Source organism: Artemia franciscana, chromosome 4, assembly GCF_032884065.1.
Source record: "Artemia franciscana chromosome 4, ASM3288406v1, whole genome shotgun sequence".
Lineage (NCBI taxonomy): Eukaryota > Metazoa > Arthropoda > Branchiopoda > Anostraca > Artemiidae > Artemia > Artemia franciscana.
Window position 1 is genome coordinate 1,262,636 of NC_088866.1, and position 23,013 is coordinate 1,285,648.

Genomic DNA, 23,013 nt, shown 5'->3' on the forward strand with positions numbered 1-23,013 from the left:
TTGTTGCTGCTCATTGCGCTGAAGCTGAATGTTGCTTCAAGATAGAAACTTGTGAGACTAAATTCTTCAAAATCATTTCTGTTGTCAGACAGCGATGCGCTCCGTCCCAATTTTGTTTGCGATTGGCATGGATTACACGCCTAGACAGACAACAGGATATGTTGTAAAAGTGAAAACCTGGCTTTGCGATTTAGATTTTTTCGATGGTATAGCACTGATTGAAAAATCCAAAAAAAAATTACAAGGATTGTTTAGCACCGTGGCGGAGGAGATTAAAAGGCTTAAGAATAGCTCTCAGTGTCAAGAAGACGAAGATCATGTCCATAACGAACTACTCGCTTATCCTGACATACAACGAAAAACCAATAGACCAGGTCTCCGAGTTTAGATACCTTAGGTGCTGGATTGATCGATAAAGATATAGAGCGACCGATATAAAAATTAGAATACGACAAGCTCTCTCGGCGTTCAATAGGAGCAGACCGGTTTGACGGAATGGAAATACTCTCTAAAAATCAAGCTTACACTCTTTAACACTAATGTTATATCTATATTGCTAAATTCAAGCGAAAGTTGGAAGATAAACCAACAACAGGAGAAGCGCTTACAGGGTTTTGAGAATAACCACCTTAGAAGTATTTTTAAGATTCGCTGACAACAGAAAGTCACTAACAAGGAAATTAGTCAAAGTACTGGCCAGCCGCTTGTCACCGATATTCTTGAGAAAAACTCTGATTTTATCGTGGACACGTGTTCTGGATAGACAAACGTCTTCTCCCTAGCATAGTTTACAGATGGAAACCCAACGTAGGCGGAAAAGAGGTCATCCGAAGGTTACGCTGCCCAGTACCCTAAACTGGGTCAGGAGATGGCTGAAACCTCTACGAAACCTGAATGAAGAGATAAAATTGCGACTTCATCCATGCGCGATGAATGGAGGGGCTTTGTCGATGCCCTTAGCACCACAGATAGCGCTGTAGGAACTAATATCCAAGGTAAGTTCAAATTGGAACATTTTTATAAAAAATAAAAAGGACGAAACAAACTAGAGTTGATCCCAACTAATAAACAGCGAAAACAATGATAAATAACGTAAATAATTCCCATCAAAATATTTAAATTTATGTATTCCTCGAACTTTCCCTATTGATTATTAATAGGCACATATCGACGTTCGACTAACTAAGCGACACTCATTGATGAGTGTCGTCTCGAGAATCCTATTCGTTTTGCACCTCTAAAGAGCTTTATTATTTTTTTTTTTCGGGGGGGGGGGGGGTATATACAATTTTGGTTTGTATTTTTCTTATTACTTTTTTTAACTATTTATATATGTTTTCGGGGTTCCAAGCCCTGTCAAGGTATTTTGCTGAGTTATCAGATCAATGTCTTGTTAGTCGCTTAGATTTTTCTCTCTCTCTCTCTCTCTCTCTCTCTCTCTCTCTCTCTCCTCTCTCTCTCTCTCTCTCTCTCTCTCTCTCTCTCTCTCTCTCTCTCTCTCTCTCTCTCTCGCCCTTTATCTAAAAAGCATAATTCTTTATATTACTCCTGAAAAAGATAGTGATGGAAGTGTGGTAATCGCTTTCCCTTTAGCTTTTCTCCGTGGATGACCAAATGGGTCTAGTGATCGTAGAAAATCAGAAGATGGCTCATTCGAATGGTGAATTTTTAGTTAACGGGTGTTTTAAATCAGAAGCAGGGATGGCAGCACAGTAAATTGCCGTTTTCGGCATCTTTGTACCGCAAGATGACATTTTTGGCGAGAGTAGGAAGCGTAAAAGAATACAGCTATAGAGAATAATTTGATGGACATATTTCTGACACATACATGGTTGTAAAGTTGTATTATATAGTTGTATGCCAACTATTTAGGAGCGGCTAGAAGATTCTTCCGTGCGTCTTCCAAGGGTCTTGAAAGCGTCAAAAAGCACCTTTTTGATCATGATTTTTACAGATTTTCGTTTATTAATCATACTGGTTATCCTCTCTTTGGAAATCCTTTCTCCTAACCTCCCTTCTAAAAAAATTTCCCATAAATCCTTGTAAATTGAAGCTAAGGAACAGGAGAGTTTCTCCTTTCTGATTACTTAAAAATTTTGAGTGCAAAATATAAATTATAATGCATGCATAATTTCTCACATGATAGGGATGTGAGGCAAATTTGGCAAGGGCATTGTCTCTCCCTCTCCCCCAAAAAAAACAACAACAAAAAAACAATAAATGATTTCATATATGACAAAAAAGAGTATAAAACAAACTCAAACTGTAACTGACAAAGAAGAGTAGTCTATCAAGTCTCTTTGAAAATATAGAGCATAATCTTCTTTTTCATTACAAATAGTTCAGGAATCTATCTGTATAAACTCTGTCCTTAATGATTCAATGGATTTTGGAGTAGACCTATCACGTCTTAGGAAAGTATTACTACGTGTGACCTTCATTCCTTCTTTTTGAATAGTCATACTATTTCACTTGGAATAGTCATACTATTTGGAATAGTCACACTATTTCACTTGGAATAGTCATACTATTTGGAATAGTCAGACTATTTCACTTGGAATAGTCATACTATTTCACTTGAAATAGTCATACTATTTGGAATAGTCATACTGTTTCAATTGGAATAGTCATAGTATTTGGAATAATCATGCTATTTCACTTGGAATAGTCATTCTATTTGGAATAGTCACACTATTTCACTTGGAATAGTCATACTATTTGGAATATTCATACAATTTCACTTGGAATAGTCATTCTATTTGGAATGGTCATACTATTTCGCTTCGAATAGTCATACTATTTGGAGTAGTCATAGTATTTCACTTGGAATAGTCATACTATTTGGAATAGTAATACTATTTCTTGCTAGCAACTATTTCACCAATATCACCATCAAGAACACATGTAGAACCCATACTAGGGCGTAATAGGGTTTGTTCAGCTCTTATCTCAATTCTTTCCACACAAATCCGAGTTGAAAAACGCGGTGAAAATGTTGCTGCTGTTGACATGAATGCCTCAACAAATGGGCGGCAGGGGAGGGAGGTCACTCTCTAACTTCTTAAAGTTATCAGTCCTTCTACTAAGGTTTTTATTGTAGTTCAGGCTTCCCCCAAAACCCGGTCGTCCCTATCCAAAATCTCTTCAGTCAAAATTGTATTTGGTTATTGACCCCCTAAACTATGAGTATTTTTGCCACCAAACCCCCCGAAGGATATTCCTACGTATATGTCTATTATAGCTTATCGAAAAGCCTCAATTCCATGCTGTAAATTTTGTTGATTATATGTATTTTTAGGTCAAACCTGTATTGTTCACACTATGGAACCCCGACAAAAGAAAAAATTCGTGCTGCGGTAAAAAATTTTGAAGAGGTGAAGAGATTGTTCAGCAAAGGATGAAATGCAACTTATGCCTGAAATGCCCTGAACGTGCATAATTATGTTTTTTTTTGTACCATGTTATAAAATACCTATTTGTAATTCTAATACTTTAGCTGTTTATAATTTCTTTTCACATAGTGATGTTTCATAGGTTTCTTTTGGACAAAACTTGCTTTTGCCACCTCTGTCCAGGCACCAAAGATAAAGAACTGGTTAGGAGCAACTTGGCCCAGCAGTAACCAAAATTCTGAAAAACTGAATTTTGAAAAAAAAAAAAACAAGAGTGAATGTGGATTAATAGTTTACAGACATGTGCGGATGGTTATTCTTTACAGTCTTAATAGTTTCTGATTTAGTAAAGTCAAAGTTTTTAAATGTATCTGACCTTCAATAAAATGCAAATTTTATTCTGGTCTTCAGAAGGCGATTTGAGAGTTAGGCCTATGGCCCAGGATTCCTTTTCATAGTTGAAGAATGTTTGGGAAAATATTAGGATAACTCTGCAGACAAAGATTAGAATACTGGAAGCAAAAAAAGTGACGGTGATCAGCCATGGTTCTGAAGCATGGGCACTCCGAAAAACAGAGGAGGATTTGCTAGATGTTCTTAAGAGAAATTACCAACAGATGTTTTATGTACCAGACAGAATGACCATATCATTGTTGCAGCAGTAGCTGAAATCTTGTACCAAATGGAACGACAGTTTGGTCTAGGGAATGGTATACCAAAAGTACACAGTATAATAAGGTTGAATACATAGCAATATAAAAGTGACTTATAAGATAAAATTATGCGGAATATCCTCCCCCTCCCTTCTGTGAATGAGCATTTACTATTCTACTGGAGCATGTTTGTAAAAACCTGTGCATTTACTTGAGTATACAAAATATTACTATCATCATCAATGCATCTTTCAAAAAAGATTTTACCTTGAGACGTACTCATGCTTGCGTAATCAGTTGTTTTCGCAATCAAAGTTTATTTCCTATACGCTCAGGTTTTGCAATTTTAAGCTGTTTCAATCGGGATCTTGTTTAAAATTCCAATTCTACAGAAGCCACTCAGCCTATCGAAGAAAAAGTTGTACTTACGTCGTAAAGATGTATAAGTTGTAATGAAAAGTTGTATTAGCTCTTGTTAAAAATTTGTGTTTGCGCTATGTGATTGGCTGAAAAAAATTCTTCTGTTTCTTCTAAAGCCTGTGTGAGCTATTGACCTTTTTAGTTTGTATATTTTGGCAATGGTTAAACTCACGTTTGAAAAGCTCCATAAAGTTTCTGGATCAACTTTATTTAGTCTTCTAGTAAGGTAAATTTTTATTTGTATTTTAGTATGGAAGACATTAATCATTCCAATTAATAGGTGATTCTTCGGGGTTGGGTTTGTTTTATAGGGCTGATTTACCTTTTCCTTGCTAATTTATCTGCTATGGTTTGCCACCCCATAGTAACCTAACCTGTATGTAGGGGTGCAAATATTTATGTTAAAGTTTAGGATCACCATCTGATAAATTATATGTATGTATGTGTTTCCCAAAAAAATATAGGACAAAAAAATAACATAAACATAACAAAGCCAACAAAAAATACAAATAAATTAAAAAGAAAAATGTAGTTATACATGAATCTTCACGAAATTATTTATAAAGAGATACATCTTTCACGATGTACCAGCCCTTATTCAACATACTTAGCCAGATTAATGTCATTAAATAAAAAAAAAGTTTTTTTTAACAGAAAGTAAGGAGCGACATTAAAACTTAAAACGAGCAGAAATTACTTCGTATATGAAAGGGGCTGCTTCCTCACCAACGCCCCGCTCTTTACGCTAAGGTTTGACTCTTTCTCTTAACTCTACTTTTTAAAAAAGTAAAAAAAATTAGCGTAAAGAGCGGGGCGTTGATGAGGAAGCAGCCCCTTTCATGTACGAAGTCATTTCTGTTCGTTTTAAGTTTTAATGTCACTCCGGACTTTCCGTTACAAAGACTTGTATTTTTTTTACTTAATTTTGAACGTTTTTGAATCAATGCATGTTTTGATTTTGGCTCTCCGTAGATGAATAATTATAACGAAATTTACATATATTTTTTTTTTGCCTAAATGGTTTTCTCGTAGTTTTGATCGAATGATTTTGAGAAAAAAAGGAGCGGAGGAGGAGGTCTAGTAGCCCTCCGATTTTTTGGTTACTTAAAAAGGCACCTAGAACTTTAAATTTTTTACGAATGTTTTTACTAGTAAAAGATATACGTAACTTACAAATTAGCTTAGGTAACGAACTTCTGTGATCTCATATGTTTATTACGCATATGAAGAGGTTCACCCTCTCGTCAGTACCTTGTTCTTTAGACTAAAGCTTAAATTGTGTCCCAATTTCTTTAGAATGACCCCTGAATCACAAAAGCCGTAGAATAAATTGTTGAAATTAATAAAAATACTTTAGCATAAAGAGCAAGGTATTAGGAGGAGGTGAACCCATTATACATTTAATAATTTCTGTTCGTTTTAAGTTTTAATGCTTCTTCTTACTTTCAGTTGAAAAAACTTTTTCATATTTATTTTTTCATTGTTATTTTTAAATAATGCTAGAATATCCTGGGCTCCCTTCATGAAAATTTCCTTCCCCCATGAAAAATTCCTCCAAGGAAAGTGTCTCCAACATATCCCCCTCTTCTCAGCCCCCCCCCATCCTAAAAATCACCCTGAAAACGCCTGTGCACTTCCAAATAACTTTTACTATATAATAATAATTAATAATAATTTATTTGTTACCCGCTTGTTTTGACAAATTAAGCGGAGTAAAAACATTAAGGAAAGAAAAACGAAATAACACAAACAATACAATTAATACAGTCTAATCAAAGGGTGGTAAGGGCCCAAGCGTTGACAGGCCTCAGCACCTAATCTAGCATAGAGTTTTTTATAAACGAAAATAATATCAGTGGCACAAAACTTTCTGATAATCTTCTGATTTCTATAAGAACGTGGCAGATACAATAAATATTTACAATAACGAAAATACATAACTCTTATGCCCTGCAAATCTTGATTATTAAAAAACGGGCGCAAACCGGAAAGAAACAATATAGAATGATCGCAATATGTAGAATAAAGTCTGGATAAAGCCTTTCGTGAAAATGTAAGCACTCGTCAAAGTTTGTAACTTCTGGCCCCTCCCAAGGGGATTCTGGGGGAATAAATCGCCCCCAAAGACATAGTAATAAGCTCTTGTTACTACGTTGAATAAAATGGTTAACTCAGAATTTTGATATAGTGACTGGGAAAATAATTAGCGTGGGAGGGGGCCTAGGTGTCCTTCAATTTTTTAAGTCACTTTAAAAGGGCACTAGAACTTTTCATTTCCGTTATAATGAGCTGTCTCGCAAGATTCTAGGACCACTGGGTCGATACGATCACCCTTGGGGAAAAAAACAAAAAGAACAAATAGCCTAAACACGTATCCGTGATCTACATTTTGGCAAAAAATACAAAATTCCACATTTTTGTTGATAGGAGCTTGAAACTTCTACAATAGGGTTCTCTAATACGCTGAATCTGATGGTGTGATTTTTGTTAAGATTCTATGACTTTTAGAGGTTGTTTCCCCCTATTTTCTTAAATAAGGCAAATTTTTTCAGGCTCGTAACTTTTGATGGGTAAGACTAAACTTGATGAAACTTATATTTTTAAAATCAGCATTAAAATGCGATTTCTTTTAATGTAGCTAATGGTTCCATTTTTTAGAGTTTTGGTTACTTTTGAGCCGAGTCGCTCCTTACTACAGTTCGTTACCACGAACTGTTTGATTTTAACTCATGATCCTACAATCCCTTCCACACAGCTTCTATATGTATCAATACTAACAGAAAACACTCATTTCTCATAACCACCAGTTTCTTACAATTCTCTAAAATTCTCTTCATCTCCTCCACATATCGGACAACGGACAAGGTTAATACTATGACCCCTAAATTTTCTCTCTTTTTCCTCATTATCAATCGACCTTCCTATTAAATTCAAAATCTATTTTATTTTTCCATTTTCAACACCAACTTAAAATAAACTTCTCCCCCCCCACGAGTCTGTCACCATACTATATAGACTCAGAGATCCCGAGGCCTCCTTCCGAGCCTGCCACTGCTGTATTTCTTGCTTGTGTAACCTTTATTTTACCTTATCAACCACTGTATCCGAATTCGATCCCTAACCTTTATTCCAAAAATACGAATATCTTATTTCCTGTAAAATTTTCGTAATTTCTATCGGCCACACTACCTCTATCTTATCGGCCAACAAACTAAAATATTCTTCCCTTGCTAGACTATTTTTACTTCTTAAAATTTGTATCCAAAACTTCACCATTCTTATTAACCTATCGTTTCTTAACTTACTTAGTCCCAAATCTCCTCCATTACAACACTGTGAGTGGATTTATTGGCCCAAAAAAACTATTAAAATAATTCCTTTGCATTTTCTCCAACTCCTCACTTTCTCTAAAATAAACAACAAAGAGAGATAAAACTCCACAAAAAAAACCTCAAACGAGACTACAGCCAGTAGAGAGGAAAGACTAAAACAACGCGGATATTTCTCCTGTAAATCTAAATTCATATTCTTTCCTTAATTTTCCACCTTTCCTAAAAACTACAATTACCGCTTTCTTCTTATTTAATTCCAATCTTTTTATATCCAAACATTCCTCCATTATGTTTAATACTGTTTGCATGTATTTTGCTAACTGTGCTATGAGAGCAATTATATCATCAGCAAACAAAGCATGCATATTTTCGAAACACTTCACAGTACTTCCGGAGTACTTTTCTTCTTGAAGAAATTAACTATATCATTAATCTACAAGTTGAACAAAATCGGTGACAGTTGGCATCTCTGTTTTAAATCTATTTGGGTCAAAATTCTCCCAGAAACCTTACCTAGTATTCTAACAACTAGGCCTGCTGAACTAAATGTTCTTACAATTAATCTAGCAAAACTTACAGGCAGTCCCTATCTTCAAAAGTCACTCAACTAGCATAGCTCTTTGATGATTCCTTTCCTAACTATACTATGCAAAATAAAAGCCTGCTCTATAGTACCCTCTTCCTTCCTACCCCCCTTGCTCCTCTCTTAATTTCCCTAATTCTTCTCGCTATTTTCTTAGCCGAATATCTACTATCTTAAAAAACATATTACTAACTATGGGAGAAATCTGGATCAGTTGGTAATTCAAGAATTCTTTGTTGTTTCCTTTTTTGTATAGTGGTACAGCTATAGATATTCATTTTATTGGTCAGCTGCACAATAGAAATATGCGGCTGAAAGCAACAGTTAAAACTGGTCTGCATACTTCTTTTGTCTTTGTCAATACTCGTAGTGGAATTTCGTCTCAACCTGTAGCTTTTTCTTTAGCTGATTTCATAGCCTCCCATATGTCCTGTTCCAAAATTAATGCTATCAATCTCGTATCTCCATCTGTCAGGGATCGAGAAGGTATATTTTCTGGTAATTTTTTTTAAAGATCTTCTTCCATTAGGTTTCCGTTTACCGATTGTGCCCTAAGGTACTGTTCCCACTGTTCAGGCTCCAAAGAACATTTCTTGCATGTCTATCCTTTCAGCGACCTATGTACAGTTTTCCATAATTATATCTTTCTTCCCTGAATCGTTTAATAAATTCGTTTTTATTTTTCGCTGATTCACGTTGTTTTTTCTTTCTTACCATCTGTTTATACCGCTTTCAGTAATCTCTATAAATTTTTATGTTATTCACTATTCTTTGTGGTTAGACTGAGCCTACTTTCCTCAGGATCTCTTCTACAATAAGTCGAAAACCCTCGCACTCGTAATCAAAAAATATTTCTTCTTTTTTCCATTTCTCTTCTTTCCATAGTTCGGATATCTGCCTCAGTGATTCTTCTAAATCGCATACTGCTTCACTTACTTTGCCTTCTTCAACTAACTCAATAATCTCCATCTCTTTCTCTAAATTTTCATTGCCTACGTTAACCTTTAATAAATCTTCATCATAATTATCTACTGCTCCCTTTATTTGTATATTTTTTTTCTTAAGCCTAGTATACGTTTTTCCGAACCTTTTTCTATAATCTTTTTATCTCTCGGTGACTCTCCACTCTGATCTCTAATAGAAATGATAAATGGTCGGAGCCAACTATTTCCAGAGCCTCAAAATCCACACAACACGGCAAAAGACAACCATCTACTAAAATATGATCAATTAAAATGAAGTTCCTACCCGAAAACATGTAAACTCTCCTATCCCCTCATACTTTCAATCCCTCCCTCTAATCATAATCAAACCGTACTCCCCACAAAAATGTAAAAGCTTACTTCTCCAAGTGTTCTTTTTCCTCCCTTCGTCCTTTGTATTCCTGCCCTTTAATTTCTCAAAACTTTCATATTTTTGAATTGAAGGATCTGCAAAATTAAAACCATCACAAGTATCATGTTATTCTAAAATATGGGCCGTGTACGCGTTATAATCCCCCATCAATATAAATCTCATGCGCAGATACTTCAAATATAGAGCAGCTATTTTGTCAGACAAAAGTTTCAAAGTATCTTCATTTGAATATGAGCTTGACTGAGGTGGTAAATATTTAAAACCTAACATAATATACAATAGAGCACTTCAAACAAAGTATAATCCAAATAACATTCTCAGATTTACTAAGTAACCTTTTAACTGAAGCAAACGTCCCATCTTTCACGAACACAGAAAGGCCCCCGTACATTCTACTATTTCTACTTTTTTCCTGCATGCTTTAAACTCGTCATATCCCTCAATATTTACACTTTCCTCAACACTTTTCCACGTCTCTGCAATACCCAACACCTCAAAATCTTTCGTTTGTTTAATCTTTTCCAACTTTTAACTTGTGAGAACCTGAATGTTCCAATAGCCAAACAAAAACGTTAGTTCTTTCACGGGTTCCTATTTTTCACCGCTTTTTCTATCATTCTCCATTCTTACTGCCTTAGTTGGCTCTTGTTCCACACTAATGTCTAGGGTTAATTTAAAGTTGAGACTTCGGAAGGGTAACGACCTTCCGGGGGAATATGTCAAAGATAGGCTCCAGGATGAGAATTTAAGAGAAACTTTTATAGGAACGGGTGAATACCAAGCTGTATATTTTAAACTTTGACAATGTTGGAGATAGATGGAATAATTTATGAAAATAACATTTGAAGTCACTGATGATATCTTAAAGCAGATAGCCCGGATTGCAGCGAGGAAGATTAGTGAAAATGCTTTATGTTTATTACAAAAATAGTGGGGCTTATGAATGAATTTTGCGTGTGATAGATCATATGAAAACAAGAAGAAAGTACAGAAAGTAGAGAGAGTATTAAATTTTACCTGAGGAGGTGTGGAGAAGAGACTATCGATAAAAATTGTCAAAGGATCGGAAGATGTTAATAAACTGAACTTCTGTGTTAATAAACTGAAGGGGATAGTAGTAATCAAATCTGGAATTGCCTATGTTAAAGATAGGAATGGTTCCACAATTAGGGACAAGGAAAGAGTTAAAAAGACATCTGCAGAACATTTTGAGAATGTGGTTAACAGTGATATAGTTACGGGAAAATATATAGAGGAGAATGAAAAAGTTTGTGACATGATGGATGTGAGGTGTTTGTGTAGGATGTGTAGTTGTGTAGGATGGATGTGTGTGTAGGATGTGTAGTTGTGTAGGATGGATGTGTAGTGTGGTTGTGGTACTGATTGTGTGGTAACCTAGTTTCTTAAATATAGTGGCTATGAGGTTAGCAGTAAGCTACTGACGATTGTGAATATAATTTTAATCCCCTGCAAGAAAGGTGATAAGAGTGAGTGTAGTAATAAAAGAGACATTAGCCTTGGTTTCTGTAGGTGGCAAATTACTTAGTATTATTATACTTTTTAGACTTAGAGATGCTTTAGATAGATTTTGAAGGAATAGCAGTGGGATTTTAAGATAAGAAGAAAATGTGTTGACCCAAATTTTGTTCTTAGTTTAGTAATTCAGAAGTGCCTTAGTCATCTAATACCGTACCGAAGATCTGATCTTCGTAATATAGGATATACCAGACAAATACAGTGAAGCTATTGGTGCTATTTACGAGAATAACACGGCTGCGGTTAAGACAGGAAGTGAGTAAGTTGCCGGTTTCGTTGTTAGTCAGGAGTTGAGAACGGTTGCGTTCCATCCCCATATATATGGTTGTTTTTCATAAACTTTGTTTTAACCAACACTGCAATGACAAAGGGAGAAAATTGAATCCAAAGGGGAAATAGAACTCTCGTGGTCTTTGATCATGTGATGAATAGCCACTAGATGTAGTTAAAGTTACCGGGTAGGAATGAAATGAGTTACCTAGGCTCTGATCTTAATGACCATGGCTAGCGTCTTAGTCTATGGGTAGCTGAATCGCAATATAACGAGGCGTTCCTGCTGAGCTCTGCGAGAAGACAGATATTAATTATATAGAAGATATTAATTATTGATTACTTTTAATTGTCTCTAGACACCAACGGCACAGGTTAAATCACTCTGGATGACAACAGTAGAGTGTACTTGACTCTAGACAACAGGGGATTCTTTCCCAACAGATTGAAGATATAATACACAATTTAAACCCAAAATAAGTACGTACACTCGCGTCAACTTAAAGCATTCTTAATTTTGGGTGGGAAAAGGGTCAAAGATATCCCTGAGCAAAAATCCAAAGGCAATAACAATAGGCAACCGTTGCTTATATTTGATATACCCAACCCCACATCCTATTCCAAAACAGGGATGTTAATATTTCTTAATTTTCTATTTCAATCTCTGCATCCTTTAGCTTAGGTTACTGTGGCTATTTCAAAAACTTCTATCCTAGTTAAAGTGGCTATTTCAAAGCTTATAAACTTACATTTTTCGTATTTTAATGCATTATACAAAATCAAATTTGGACTAGAATTGTCAGCTTACCACAACTATTCTGACGATTTAAGTATCCTAGATTAAGGTTTTAGCTAAATGAGTGAACTTTTAGAGGTTTTGCAAGTTAGTCGTTTTGAGTGCGAGAATATGTTTGACAATTATTTTAGGAAGACTACATCGCTAAGGCTAAGAATTAGTGAAAACGAACAATCAAGTGCACAGCTTCACAGTATTACTGCACAAGCTTCATAGCTGCAAAGGCTGTGGGTGTTGTGAAGATGTTAAAAATAGAATAGCCAAAACCCAGGGAGTTTTTTTCACAACTGAACAAAAGTTTTGGAAGAACTGGAAGAGGAATTTGAAAAGCAAGATTTAAACATTAGATGCTACATCGATGACAATCTTAAGGTATAGTCCTGACGCATGGGCACTAAGAAAAAGGGAAGAAGATTTGCTAGATGATTTCCGCATATTTTTAGAGAATTTGCCTGCAATTTTTGGGGTACGAGACTGACTTACCGTATCGCAAAAAGTATGCTCTACGAGAAGTGTGGTTGAATCCTTTTTTCGAGGGTTATAAAGAGAGAAAGGTTGAGATGGCTAGGGCACATTTTGTGGATTGAGAATGAGAGATATCCAATTATTGTCCCTTTGGACCAACTGTCTTGGGCCAAACGAGAATCAGGTGGTCCCCCGTCGGGATGGGAAAATGTCATAAGAAAGATTTAAGGGAAATGAGAACTTCTCGTGAGTATGTAAAGAGGGAGGCATTGAATACATTGGGCTGAAGGAGGACCTTGCGTAGCTACGTTGGTGTCTTGCAGTTTGGTTTTGCAGTGAGTTACTAGTAGCAGTAGCAGTAGTAGTTATAGTACTAGTCGCCTCATTTAAAAAAGAGAAGAATGTTAAGGAATTAATAACTATTTTGGTTTACTATGCAAAAATTTTTACTATGTAAAACTATGTTACTATGGTTTACTATGTAAAAAAATTTTTCAGTATAAATTTTAGTACTTTACGTCAACTTATCAGCACTTAGTATAAACTTGTTCAAAGGAAACAGCATGCAGATCTGAAACGTGCCTTTGAAAATCCTGAAATAGTTACTTTCATCATTCTCCTAAGAGTGTTTCTCTTTAATTACCCGCCCCCCCTTCCCTAGTATGCGAATGTATCACCCAAACTATATACTTTCCCAGCATTTTTCAAAGTCCTGATTTATTTGCCGCTAAATCAATTTGAAGAAAGAGGTAATATATGACGAAATTCGTGAAACATTTATATATCTAAAAAGGGGTATATTTATATACACCCCATGTAAAACGAACAGAAAACTCGAAACGAACAGAAATGACTCCGTATGAAAGGGGCTTTTCCTCCTCAACGCCCCGCTCTTTACGCTAAAGTTTGACTCTTTCTCTTAACTCTATTTTTAAAACAGTAAGAAACTAATGTTCATATGTTCTGTGCATACCTACATAGGAAGGGGAGGGTTGGGGAGCATCTCCTTAACACAAAATTTGTCAAAAGAGCCCCAATTGAAGAAAGTTCAATTGAATACCAAAAAAATAATTTTTCATTTGATTACTGATCACTTGATTTTTTTTTTATTTAATTATAGTATCACTGATTATGGATAAGAAAGATAAAAATAGTGACGACGGAATCATTTGTGACAGTAAGGATGCGGGAAATGTATTTCAGGGTCTTGCAAGATTTATATTATTCAGGGGCATCCCCAATCCCTTGGAGTTTATGCTTTATCATTTTTAAAGAGGAAAACTGTCACTTTAGTGACCTAATATTCTAAAACGTGGAAAAAGGTCACCTTCACAAATGGAGGTGACCCACATCAACAAACATTTTAAAATAAGTTCTAAACATTAATAATATAATGTCTGTCTTGGAAGATTCCTGCTGTTGTCGATCTTTTGTAGCAGTATGAAACGGGATGATTATCGAGTACCGAGAAGGAAAGGCACATGATGTTGTATTACACATGTTAATCGCTCAGGTTGCCGGAACGTGCTGAGAGAGTGAAGAACTGATTGAGAGATCTACAGGAACGTGCTAAGAGAGTGGAGATCTGGTTGCAGATTTCTACTGGAAGGTGGAAGTCATGCAAAAGGTGGAGTCATTAATAACCTCTTTTCTTAAGAAATGGGCCAGATATTACCATTGGTGCTAGTCAATATTATCTATATTACGCGGCTGTTTTTTTTTTTTTTTTTTTTTTTTTTTTTTTTTTTTTTTTTTTTTTTTTTTATCTCAGCGTTTGAGACTCCAGTTTGTCTTCAAACTTTTTTGGATTTTCGAAGGCCAGGACTTGGCACTTTTATTCATCGTTAATATACCATAATTTGGCTTAGCATGTTAGTATTAACAGAAAATTATCAAGGAGGCACACTCATGCCTCTTTAAAGAGGCGAACCAGGACAATGTTAAGCGATTTTCAGTTCCAGTGGTTGCAGAGGGATGGGGAGGGTTGCATTTCGTAGCCCGAGCTCCAACTAAGAAACCTGCCAAATTTCATCCCCCTCCGACTTTTCCTTCATGGGGAAAATCTGGCCGAAAGTTTCGACCACCCAGCCCCACCCCCCTTTAACGTTGTCCGATCGGGCTGAAATTCACAAGTTAAGGTCCCCTAGGACCCAGGAGCTTATCCGCGAAATTTCAGCTCGATCCGATAACTCCTTCCCTGTTTTCCAGAAACCACGCATAGCCACTTATTGTTCGTGTTCTCCTTTTTTCTTCTCGACGCCTACAGGTCACAGCCGACATCGGATCTGGGTGTACGAAGACTCATTCGACGTGGAATTTTCCGAGTAATTGCCCTGGAAAGTTTCGTCGGGAAATCTTAACCCCCCGATTTTCTAGCTTAGAAAAACCATTTCCCCATTGAAGGTAAAATTTTCTCTTGTAATAACATCACTTGTTTGAAAAATTCTTACACTAACAGCAGCTTGGCGCAGCGGAAGCGTGTTGGCCCGTAACCAAGAGGTCGGTGGATCGAAACCGCTAGCTGCTAACTTTTCAAAATTTGTAAAATTAGGTAATTTTGTCAGTTTGAATTTATTGATACAGAAAGGGAGAAAATAGAAAGGGAGAAACATGTGATCAGAATTACATACTAGAATGTTCACAAGAATTTTTACTGAAGCGGGGGTAAGGCTTGATGGAAGCAAGTTAAAAGAACCATTTAAATTAATTTCCTAATTGAAGCCGTTGGTGAAATTTTCTATTGTAATAACTTGTTTGATAACAAGCATAACAGCAGCTTGGCGCAGCGGAAGCGCGCTTGGCCCATAAACCGGAGGCGGGTGGGTAAAAACCACTAGCTGCTAAATTTTTAATTAAGCAGCTAAACTATTAAAATTATCAAAATTAGATAATTTTGTCAGTTTGAATTTATTGATACCGAAAGCTAGAAAATAAACATGGAAAATTATTATTAAATTACATCCACCATGGATTGTAGAAAAACGTACAGAAATAATATGAAAAAAAAACTTCGTTTTCTTAAAGAGTTAAAGAGGCTGCGTCCCAAAGTCGAACCTTAAAACGTACAGGAATTAGGAGAGGCAGTTGGGGGGCTGCCACCCCCCAAACACCCCTCTTTTAAAGACTCTTTTGTACAGGTTTTTTGTTTTGGGGGGCTGCCGCCCCCCTAACCCCCCACTCTTGGCTTTGGAAAGGCCCTCTTTTAATTAACAAAACAAACAACCTGTATAAAAGAGTCTTTAAAAGCGGGGGGTTTGGGGCCCCCCAACTGCCTCTCCTAATTCCTGTACGTTTTAAGGTTCGATTTTGGGACGGAACCTCTTTAACTCTTTAAGAAAACGAAGTTTTTTCATATTATTATAGAAGGGTTGAAGTTTTACATGACGTGAGAAGATTTTCAATCTCCAGATTCTCTTCCTCCTCCACTTACTCGGCAAATAGGAGTTACCAATTCTCTCTGCAATTGTACCTTCTACAGCGTATTGGGGCAAGGAAGAAGGCTGTTCTAATGCCTCGCAGTGGACCCACTGAGTTAAAATATTTGTAAGCACTTGAACAAATCTTGAACTGTTTTTTCCTATTATTTTTATTTGTATGATTCAACGTAATAAATATATGTTATACTTTCAGACTAGCATATTTCAATAATTGGTATGTTGATCACAACCCAGAGTCTCTTGCATTGGGAGAAGAACGTCAAAATTCCTACAAATCAATCATGGGGGATATATCTCTGCTTGACATTGTGGTACAACATACAAGATGGAACCGGAGTTTTTTAGAATCAAATTATAAAAGTGACTTTTCTATAACTATTCTAAGAGATCCAGTTGATACATTTGAATCTGTTTTTCACTATGTTGATATGCAAAAATTTTATAATGTTTCCAGTTTTCAAGAATTTATACGAAGGCTAGAATTTGCAAATGTCACGGACAGTTTAAGCACTGGCCCTTATGGAAGAGCGTAAGTGTTTTAAAGCGTTTGATTGTTTACTACTACTACTGCTACTACTAACAACTCACTGCAGCACCAAGCCACCTTAGGACAACACAGCTATACACACTCCTCCTCCACCCCAATCTTTCAAGGCCTCCCTCTTTACACCCTAACAGGAAGTTTCTATTTTCTTTAAATCTTTCTTTGTGGCGTTCTCCGGCCCCAGACGGGGACGACCTGCTTTCTGTTTAACCAAGACAGTTGGCCAAAAAGGTCAATCTTTGGCAATCTGTTATCCTTCATCCACAGAACGTGCCCTAGCCATCTCAACCTTTCTTATGGAGCATCATAGCTTCCCGGGAAGCTATAAAATAATATTGGTTATATTGATAATATTGATGATGCTATAATAAACCTGCCAGTCTCCGGTTGATTATAACATAATCAATAAGGTTTGCTTTCTTACTATTATTTCAATACCATGTCAAATTATGGGCCATTTTATGACCAAACACCATATTGATTATACCTAGATTGTTACACCTACAAAGTTTTCTTTAGTACAAAAATTTTCTTCCGCAGCTTGGAAATGCACTCAGTAACTGCATATCCAGTGATAATGAAACTCATCTTATCATTTGATTACCCCAATGATGCATCGGGCTTGAAAAACTCACTTTTAAATTAATTATACCACTGGTCAACGTTAATTTGGACAACAACACAGGCTTTTGATTTATCTCTTTTGAAGACTTTCCATAAGAAATTAGGATCGCTTGTGGCTTTATACAAATTGAACTTGATGTTGCCACAGAAATTTCGCAAAAAGCCGTTTTGTTTTATGACGAATTTCATTTACCATGCTTTGACATGGCATGCTACACCCGTCAAAAAAAAATAAAACGAGAATTTGATTTACCAAGAGAATTAAGGATATAAGAATTACTTGACCAGCCATGCTTCTCAGTTCCGATGTGTACTCTGTGAGTGGGAATGCTGGCATGTTCAGCAGCGAATTGAGCGTGTACGATCTCGGTATGATATATATCCAGCAAGTTTGCTTCTCAGCTAAGGTTAGTAGTTTTTTGGAGGGGAAAGTATATGGAACGGTACTTTGATCTTTCTCAAAATAGGACCAGGCACAGCCTGAAACGTAAACATATAAACATAAGCCCTGGTGGTGGTTTTATGCCGTTTACTATTCTATATTGTCATGCCGTTTACAATTATCTAGAATTAGATCACTAGACAAAACAAGTTGAGCAGGGAAAGTATTACTGATAAGCATTTGTGTAAGGTCAGAAAAATGGAGATAACTGAAAATCTGGAACCTGGTTGCATATTCGGGGAACACAGGACAAAACAAAACAGAGACTAGACAAAACAAGTTGAGTAGGGAAGGTATTACTGATAAGCATTGTGTAAGGTCTGAAAAATGGAGATAACTGAAAATCTGGAATCTGGTTGCATATTCGAGGAACACAAGACAAACTACAGAGAAGAGGTGCTACCAGATTAATTTATATATATGAAACCTTGGGCATTCTTGACCATCACAAGCTGAGGGTACATACAACTTTAAATGTTTGAAAAATTTCTACAATTTCTAAGTAACTGCAGAAGAAACAGTAACAGAAGTCAGTAGCAGTGTACAGAGGGTACCTTCAATTTGGTTATATACCCCTCTCAATACGCCCTGAAATCTTTTTCACTTAATACTCTAAGCTGTTCCTAAGAAATTGCTCATAGATCCATTTGACAACTGGAATGCGCACAATTTCTTTTGATTCAAATCACTCCCCCCCCCCAATGTTCCCTGGAAGTTTCACTTTAATACCCTTAGCCCCAATCAAAGTTGTAGTCTTAGCAGTCGCAATATTAGCAATTGTAACGATATGCACATAATGAGTTTTGGTAAGTTCAACATCCTCCTTAATAAACCCTGAAAGTTTCAGCTTAATAATCCATGCCGTTCCTTTGAAAACCTGCATTCACATTGTTTGGTTTGATTTAAATGAAAATCCCCCTAAACGTGCCCAGAAAGTTAAGGCTTTAGACTATTAGCTTCACTTGTTGCACTAATCGATTTAGTGGTAATAGCAGAAGTAGTATGCACATAGTATATTTTGGTAAGTTCATAATTGACCTCAACATACCCTGAAAGTTTCAGAGTCATAATATAAGTCGTTATTGAGATATAGCTAATATCATTTCGCCAAAATTTATGTTCAGAGTGTATTCTTATTTACTTCAATATCACTCTAATCATTCCATAAAAGCTTCACCTTATTAGCGTTGACCTTAGTAGTAGAAATGCTCATAGCAGTGGCAGTAGCAGTATTAATAGCAGTATCCACATTCCCCTTTTTGTTTTTCAATATCTCTTTCAACACATAATGAAGGAATCGACTTATTTACATAAAATATTTCTGAGAAAAAGCTGATACGTCCTTTTGACAACCTGCATGCACATAGTACGTTTAGATTTGAATCAAATCTGTCTCAACATTCCTTGAAATTTTCACCTTAATACCCTAGCTTTTGTAGCAATAATATTTATAGCAGTAGTAACAATAATGACAGTAGTAGAAGTAGTAGCAGTAGTAACATGCAAACAGCTTTGGTTGCAGTGTCAGTAGTATTAGTACTAATAAAGGTAACAGCAGCAGTAGTAGTTGTAGTAGCAGACAAATATTGCCTTTTGGGCAGTTCAACATGCCCTACAACAAGCTAAAAGGGTTTCAACTTCATATTATAAGTTGTTCCTAATATGCTATTGTCTTTTAACAAACTGCACGCTCACCGGGTGTTTTGATTCAGTTCAACTTCACCCTGAATACTGTAAATTTTCTTCTTCATATCCTTCTCTTAGTTGTAGCAGTAGTCACATTGGTAGTAGCAGGAGTATCAATAATAGTGGTAGTAGTAAGATTAGTAGCAGTACTAACAATAGTAGCAGTAGCACAAGTAGTAGTAGTTGCATTCTCACATTGCCGTTTGGCCAGTTGAATATCCCCCTCATCAAGCCCTGAAAGTTTGAACTTAGTACTACGAGCTGTTTCAACAATTGTCAATAGGGCCTTTCAATAGCCTGTTTGTTCATAGCGTGTTTCGGTTATTTTCAACTTATCCCTCAATCTTTCTTATATAGTATAGTCTTTCCTTACTACTATTAGCCTTAGTATTATTTATAATAGAAGTTTTTGTTGGACTAGCATAATAATAGAATAGAATAATACTTTAATAACAGGCAAACTCTCACAACATGAAAAACTGCCGAACTTGTTGCTTTCTGTCAGCTAGCCTAAATTGTATATAAAAAAAAAACACAAGCATAAAATTACAATATATAAACCTAGTCCACAGCAATGAGCCCAACTGGCTTGTCAAATAAAGTACAAAGTAAAATAAACTAAGAAGTGCATAAGTACGCAAACATAAGTACATAAGTAAAAAGTAAGTAACATAAGTAAAATGAATAAAAATGAGCATAGGAATAGAATAATGTAAAAAAAAAAGTCAGATAAAAATAAAACATCAAAACTAACACATTAACAATATGAATGACACATTAACATGATGCATTACAAATTTCATTTATTTCTTGTTTCAACAAACGCTGGTACAAAGCTCTTTTTGTAGCGCTCAGTTCTTGCATTAATGCGATTTAAAACTGGGATTTTTTGTGCTCTTGATCGAGGTAAACGGGGCTTTGGAGGGACTAATAATGGGCTGGGAGTATACATTGAAAGCGTGGGTTACAACGCAGATTATTTCCAAAATTAGTACAAAGAGTAACACATCGGGTTGCCAAGGTAGGGAGGTGGAATTACTTGAAAAGGAAAATGTAAGGCACTTTACCCTGACCGTATATGATTCTCAGGGCTCTCTTTCGGATAATTTCTAGTCAATCGGACTGATCCAAGGTAAGCCCGAAATGCCACACCGGGCAAGCATACTCAAAGTGTGGACGGATAAAAGATGTATGAAGGCGGAGTATGTGTGCTTCTGGACATGAAAATTTAGCAAATAGCTTAAGGAGAGACAGAGATGTACTAGCCTGTTTGACAATTGAGCAAATGTGGGCATCCCATTCCAAATTGCTAGTCAGTGTGACCCCTAAGAGTTTAATTTTTGTTACAATTATTTCATTAGTATTGGGGTCATTAGTATTGGGGTCACAAATGATGGCTTTCATTTAAGAAAACTAAATGTCATAATATGAGATTTATGGGAGTTCACTTTTATTTTTGACTGGGCTGCTTCATTTACAACATCTTCGAGAAATTCCATTGCACTGCTCTTAATAATTTTTTTTGCATTTTTTTGTATTATTTTTTATATTAATAGTAGTAGGGGTAGTAGCATTAGTAGTAGCATGAAGATACTACCTTTTGGTCGATTGTAGTCGCCCCTAAACAATCCCTAACCCTAAACAATTTCAATTCATACCCTAAGCCATCCCTAAGAAAAAAAATACCCTTTTGACAGCCTGCTTACACATACTGTGTTTTTATTTAGTTCAATTTCCTCTCAATTTTCTCTTAGATTTCCACCATATTAGTATTAGCAGTCGTAGTATTAGCAATAGTGTTGTGTTAGTAGCAGCAGCTGCTGTAGTAGCGGTACCCATAGTAGCATGATATTGGTAGGCATAAATATATAATGAATAGAAAGTAATAGGCTTGAGAATGTCTGTTCAGGATTTCGAGTCATGTTGATAGAAGAGCATCGCCAAGTGCTGAAAACCATGTTGTTACTAAGATGGGCCTAGGATCACAAGATGCCTCCATTCATACTGGAGGTCCCTGGGACTTCTTGCTGTCTGGTTCTAAGCTGGCTTAAGCGCTTCAGTATACATTTGAGAAGATGTGTAGGTCCCATTCCCGTACTGGTATCTGGGACCATTGATTTTTCTGAGGTAAAATAATGTCAATAATCAAAAGAACATAAAAATTGGAACTTCGAATGTTACGACGTTACAAAATAAATATCGGATCGACATTTTGACTGACGAATTCAGACGATTCGAACTGGACTTATTAGGAGTTTTGAAAAGTCATATCCAAGGGGCATTAAGCATGAAATTAGGTGATAAAAAATTTGTTTACTCAGGAATAGGTTGGGGTAAATATACAGGGAATAGGGCTCATGATAAACAATGAAGCTGCTAAGTCTTTTTTAGGCTGGGAAGGTATTAATAATAGAACACTAATTGCTCGTTTGATGACTAAAAAGTTCAGGGTATCAGTTATAGTAGTATATTTTATCTGTTAAACCGACTGACAGAGACACTAGTGTGGAGATACGGAGATGCTAAATATGGTGTTTTTATTAGGAGATTTTAATACCCAGGTTGGCATAATTAGGGATAGAAGGTATCATAGCCTAGATAAATTTGGTGTTGGAAAAGAAGACAGTAATAGCTACAGACTGATGCGCTTTTTATGGGTATAACAATATAGTTATAAACGATGCATTATTTTGTCATAAAATGGCCCATTAGTTTAACGTAACATTCAAGTGATAGTAAGACAGAAAATCTTTTAGATTTTGTTAATATAAACCAAAGACTTCTCTCTCTCTCTCTTTCTTTCTCTCTCTCTCTCTCTCTCTCTCTCTCTCTCTCTCTCTCTCTCTCTCTCTCTCGCTCTCTCTCTCTCTCTCTCTCTCTCTCTCTCTCTCTCTTTCTTTCTCTTTCTCTCTCTCTCTCACGCTCTCTCTCTCTTTTTTTGTACCTATGTGTCTGAGTGGTCTGGCTTTATGTGACTGTGCGTTTGTATGTGTTTTTTTTTTCTTCTCTCAATCTCTCTCTCTCACTCTCTCTCTCTCTCTCTCTCTCTCTCTCTCTCTCTCTCTCTCTCTCTCTCTCTCTCTCTCTCTCTCTCTCTCTCTCTCTCTCTCTCTCTCTCTCTCTCTCTCTTTGCTTATGTGTCTGATTGGCTGGTTGCTTGTCTCTTTTATTCTGTACCTATGCGCGACGAATGAAAACAAAGAAAGGAAATAATAAATAAAAAGAGAAAAAACAAATAAGTGAAAAACGAGGATTTTATCAGCCAGTAGCAAAATATGATAAACAAGCAAATATTTCAACAAGGACCTCTGCCAAGGCGTCCTCAGTGCTCAAAAAAAAGAAAGAGGAAAACAAAGAAACAGAGAAGAAACAACAGCAAAACCTAACCTTCTTAAATGAACTGTACGAGAGGAAAAACGACACTGAATTAAACAACAAGAACCAACTTGAAATCAATGAAAGAGAATTTACCAATTA

General features: G+C 36.2%; 2 protein-coding genes across 5 annotated transcripts in view; both read left to right on the forward strand.

The window, feature by feature from the left end:
• The window catches only part of LOC136025835 (galactosylceramide sulfotransferase-like), a 37,062-nt gene extending 33,556 nt beyond the window's left edge, over positions 1-3,506 (forward strand). For all 3 annotated transcript variants that reach the window (XM_065701836.1, XM_065701834.1, XM_065701835.1), the window contains exon 5: positions 3,299-3,506. In XM_065701836.1, the coding sequence (XP_065557908.1) occupies positions 3,299-3,401 (103 nt within the window). In that variant the 3' untranslated portion in view covers positions 3,402-3,506. The remainder of the gene's footprint in view (positions 1-3,298) is intronic.
• An 883-nt stretch (positions 3,507-4,389) lies between these two features.
• The window catches only part of LOC136025836 (galactosylceramide sulfotransferase-like), a 45,365-nt gene continuing 26,741 nt past the window's right edge, over positions 4,390-23,013 (forward strand). Inside the window, exons 1-2 of one of the 2 annotated variants that reach the window (XM_065701838.1) lie at positions 4,390-4,686; positions 16,434-16,769. In XM_065701838.1, coding sequence (XP_065557910.1) covers positions 16,522-16,769 — 248 coding nt within the window. In that variant the 5' untranslated portion in view covers positions 4,390-4,686; positions 16,434-16,521. Of the gene's footprint in view, positions 4,692-16,433; positions 16,770-23,013 lie in introns of both variants that reach the window. The other variant, XM_065701837.1, reaches the window with a different exon arrangement.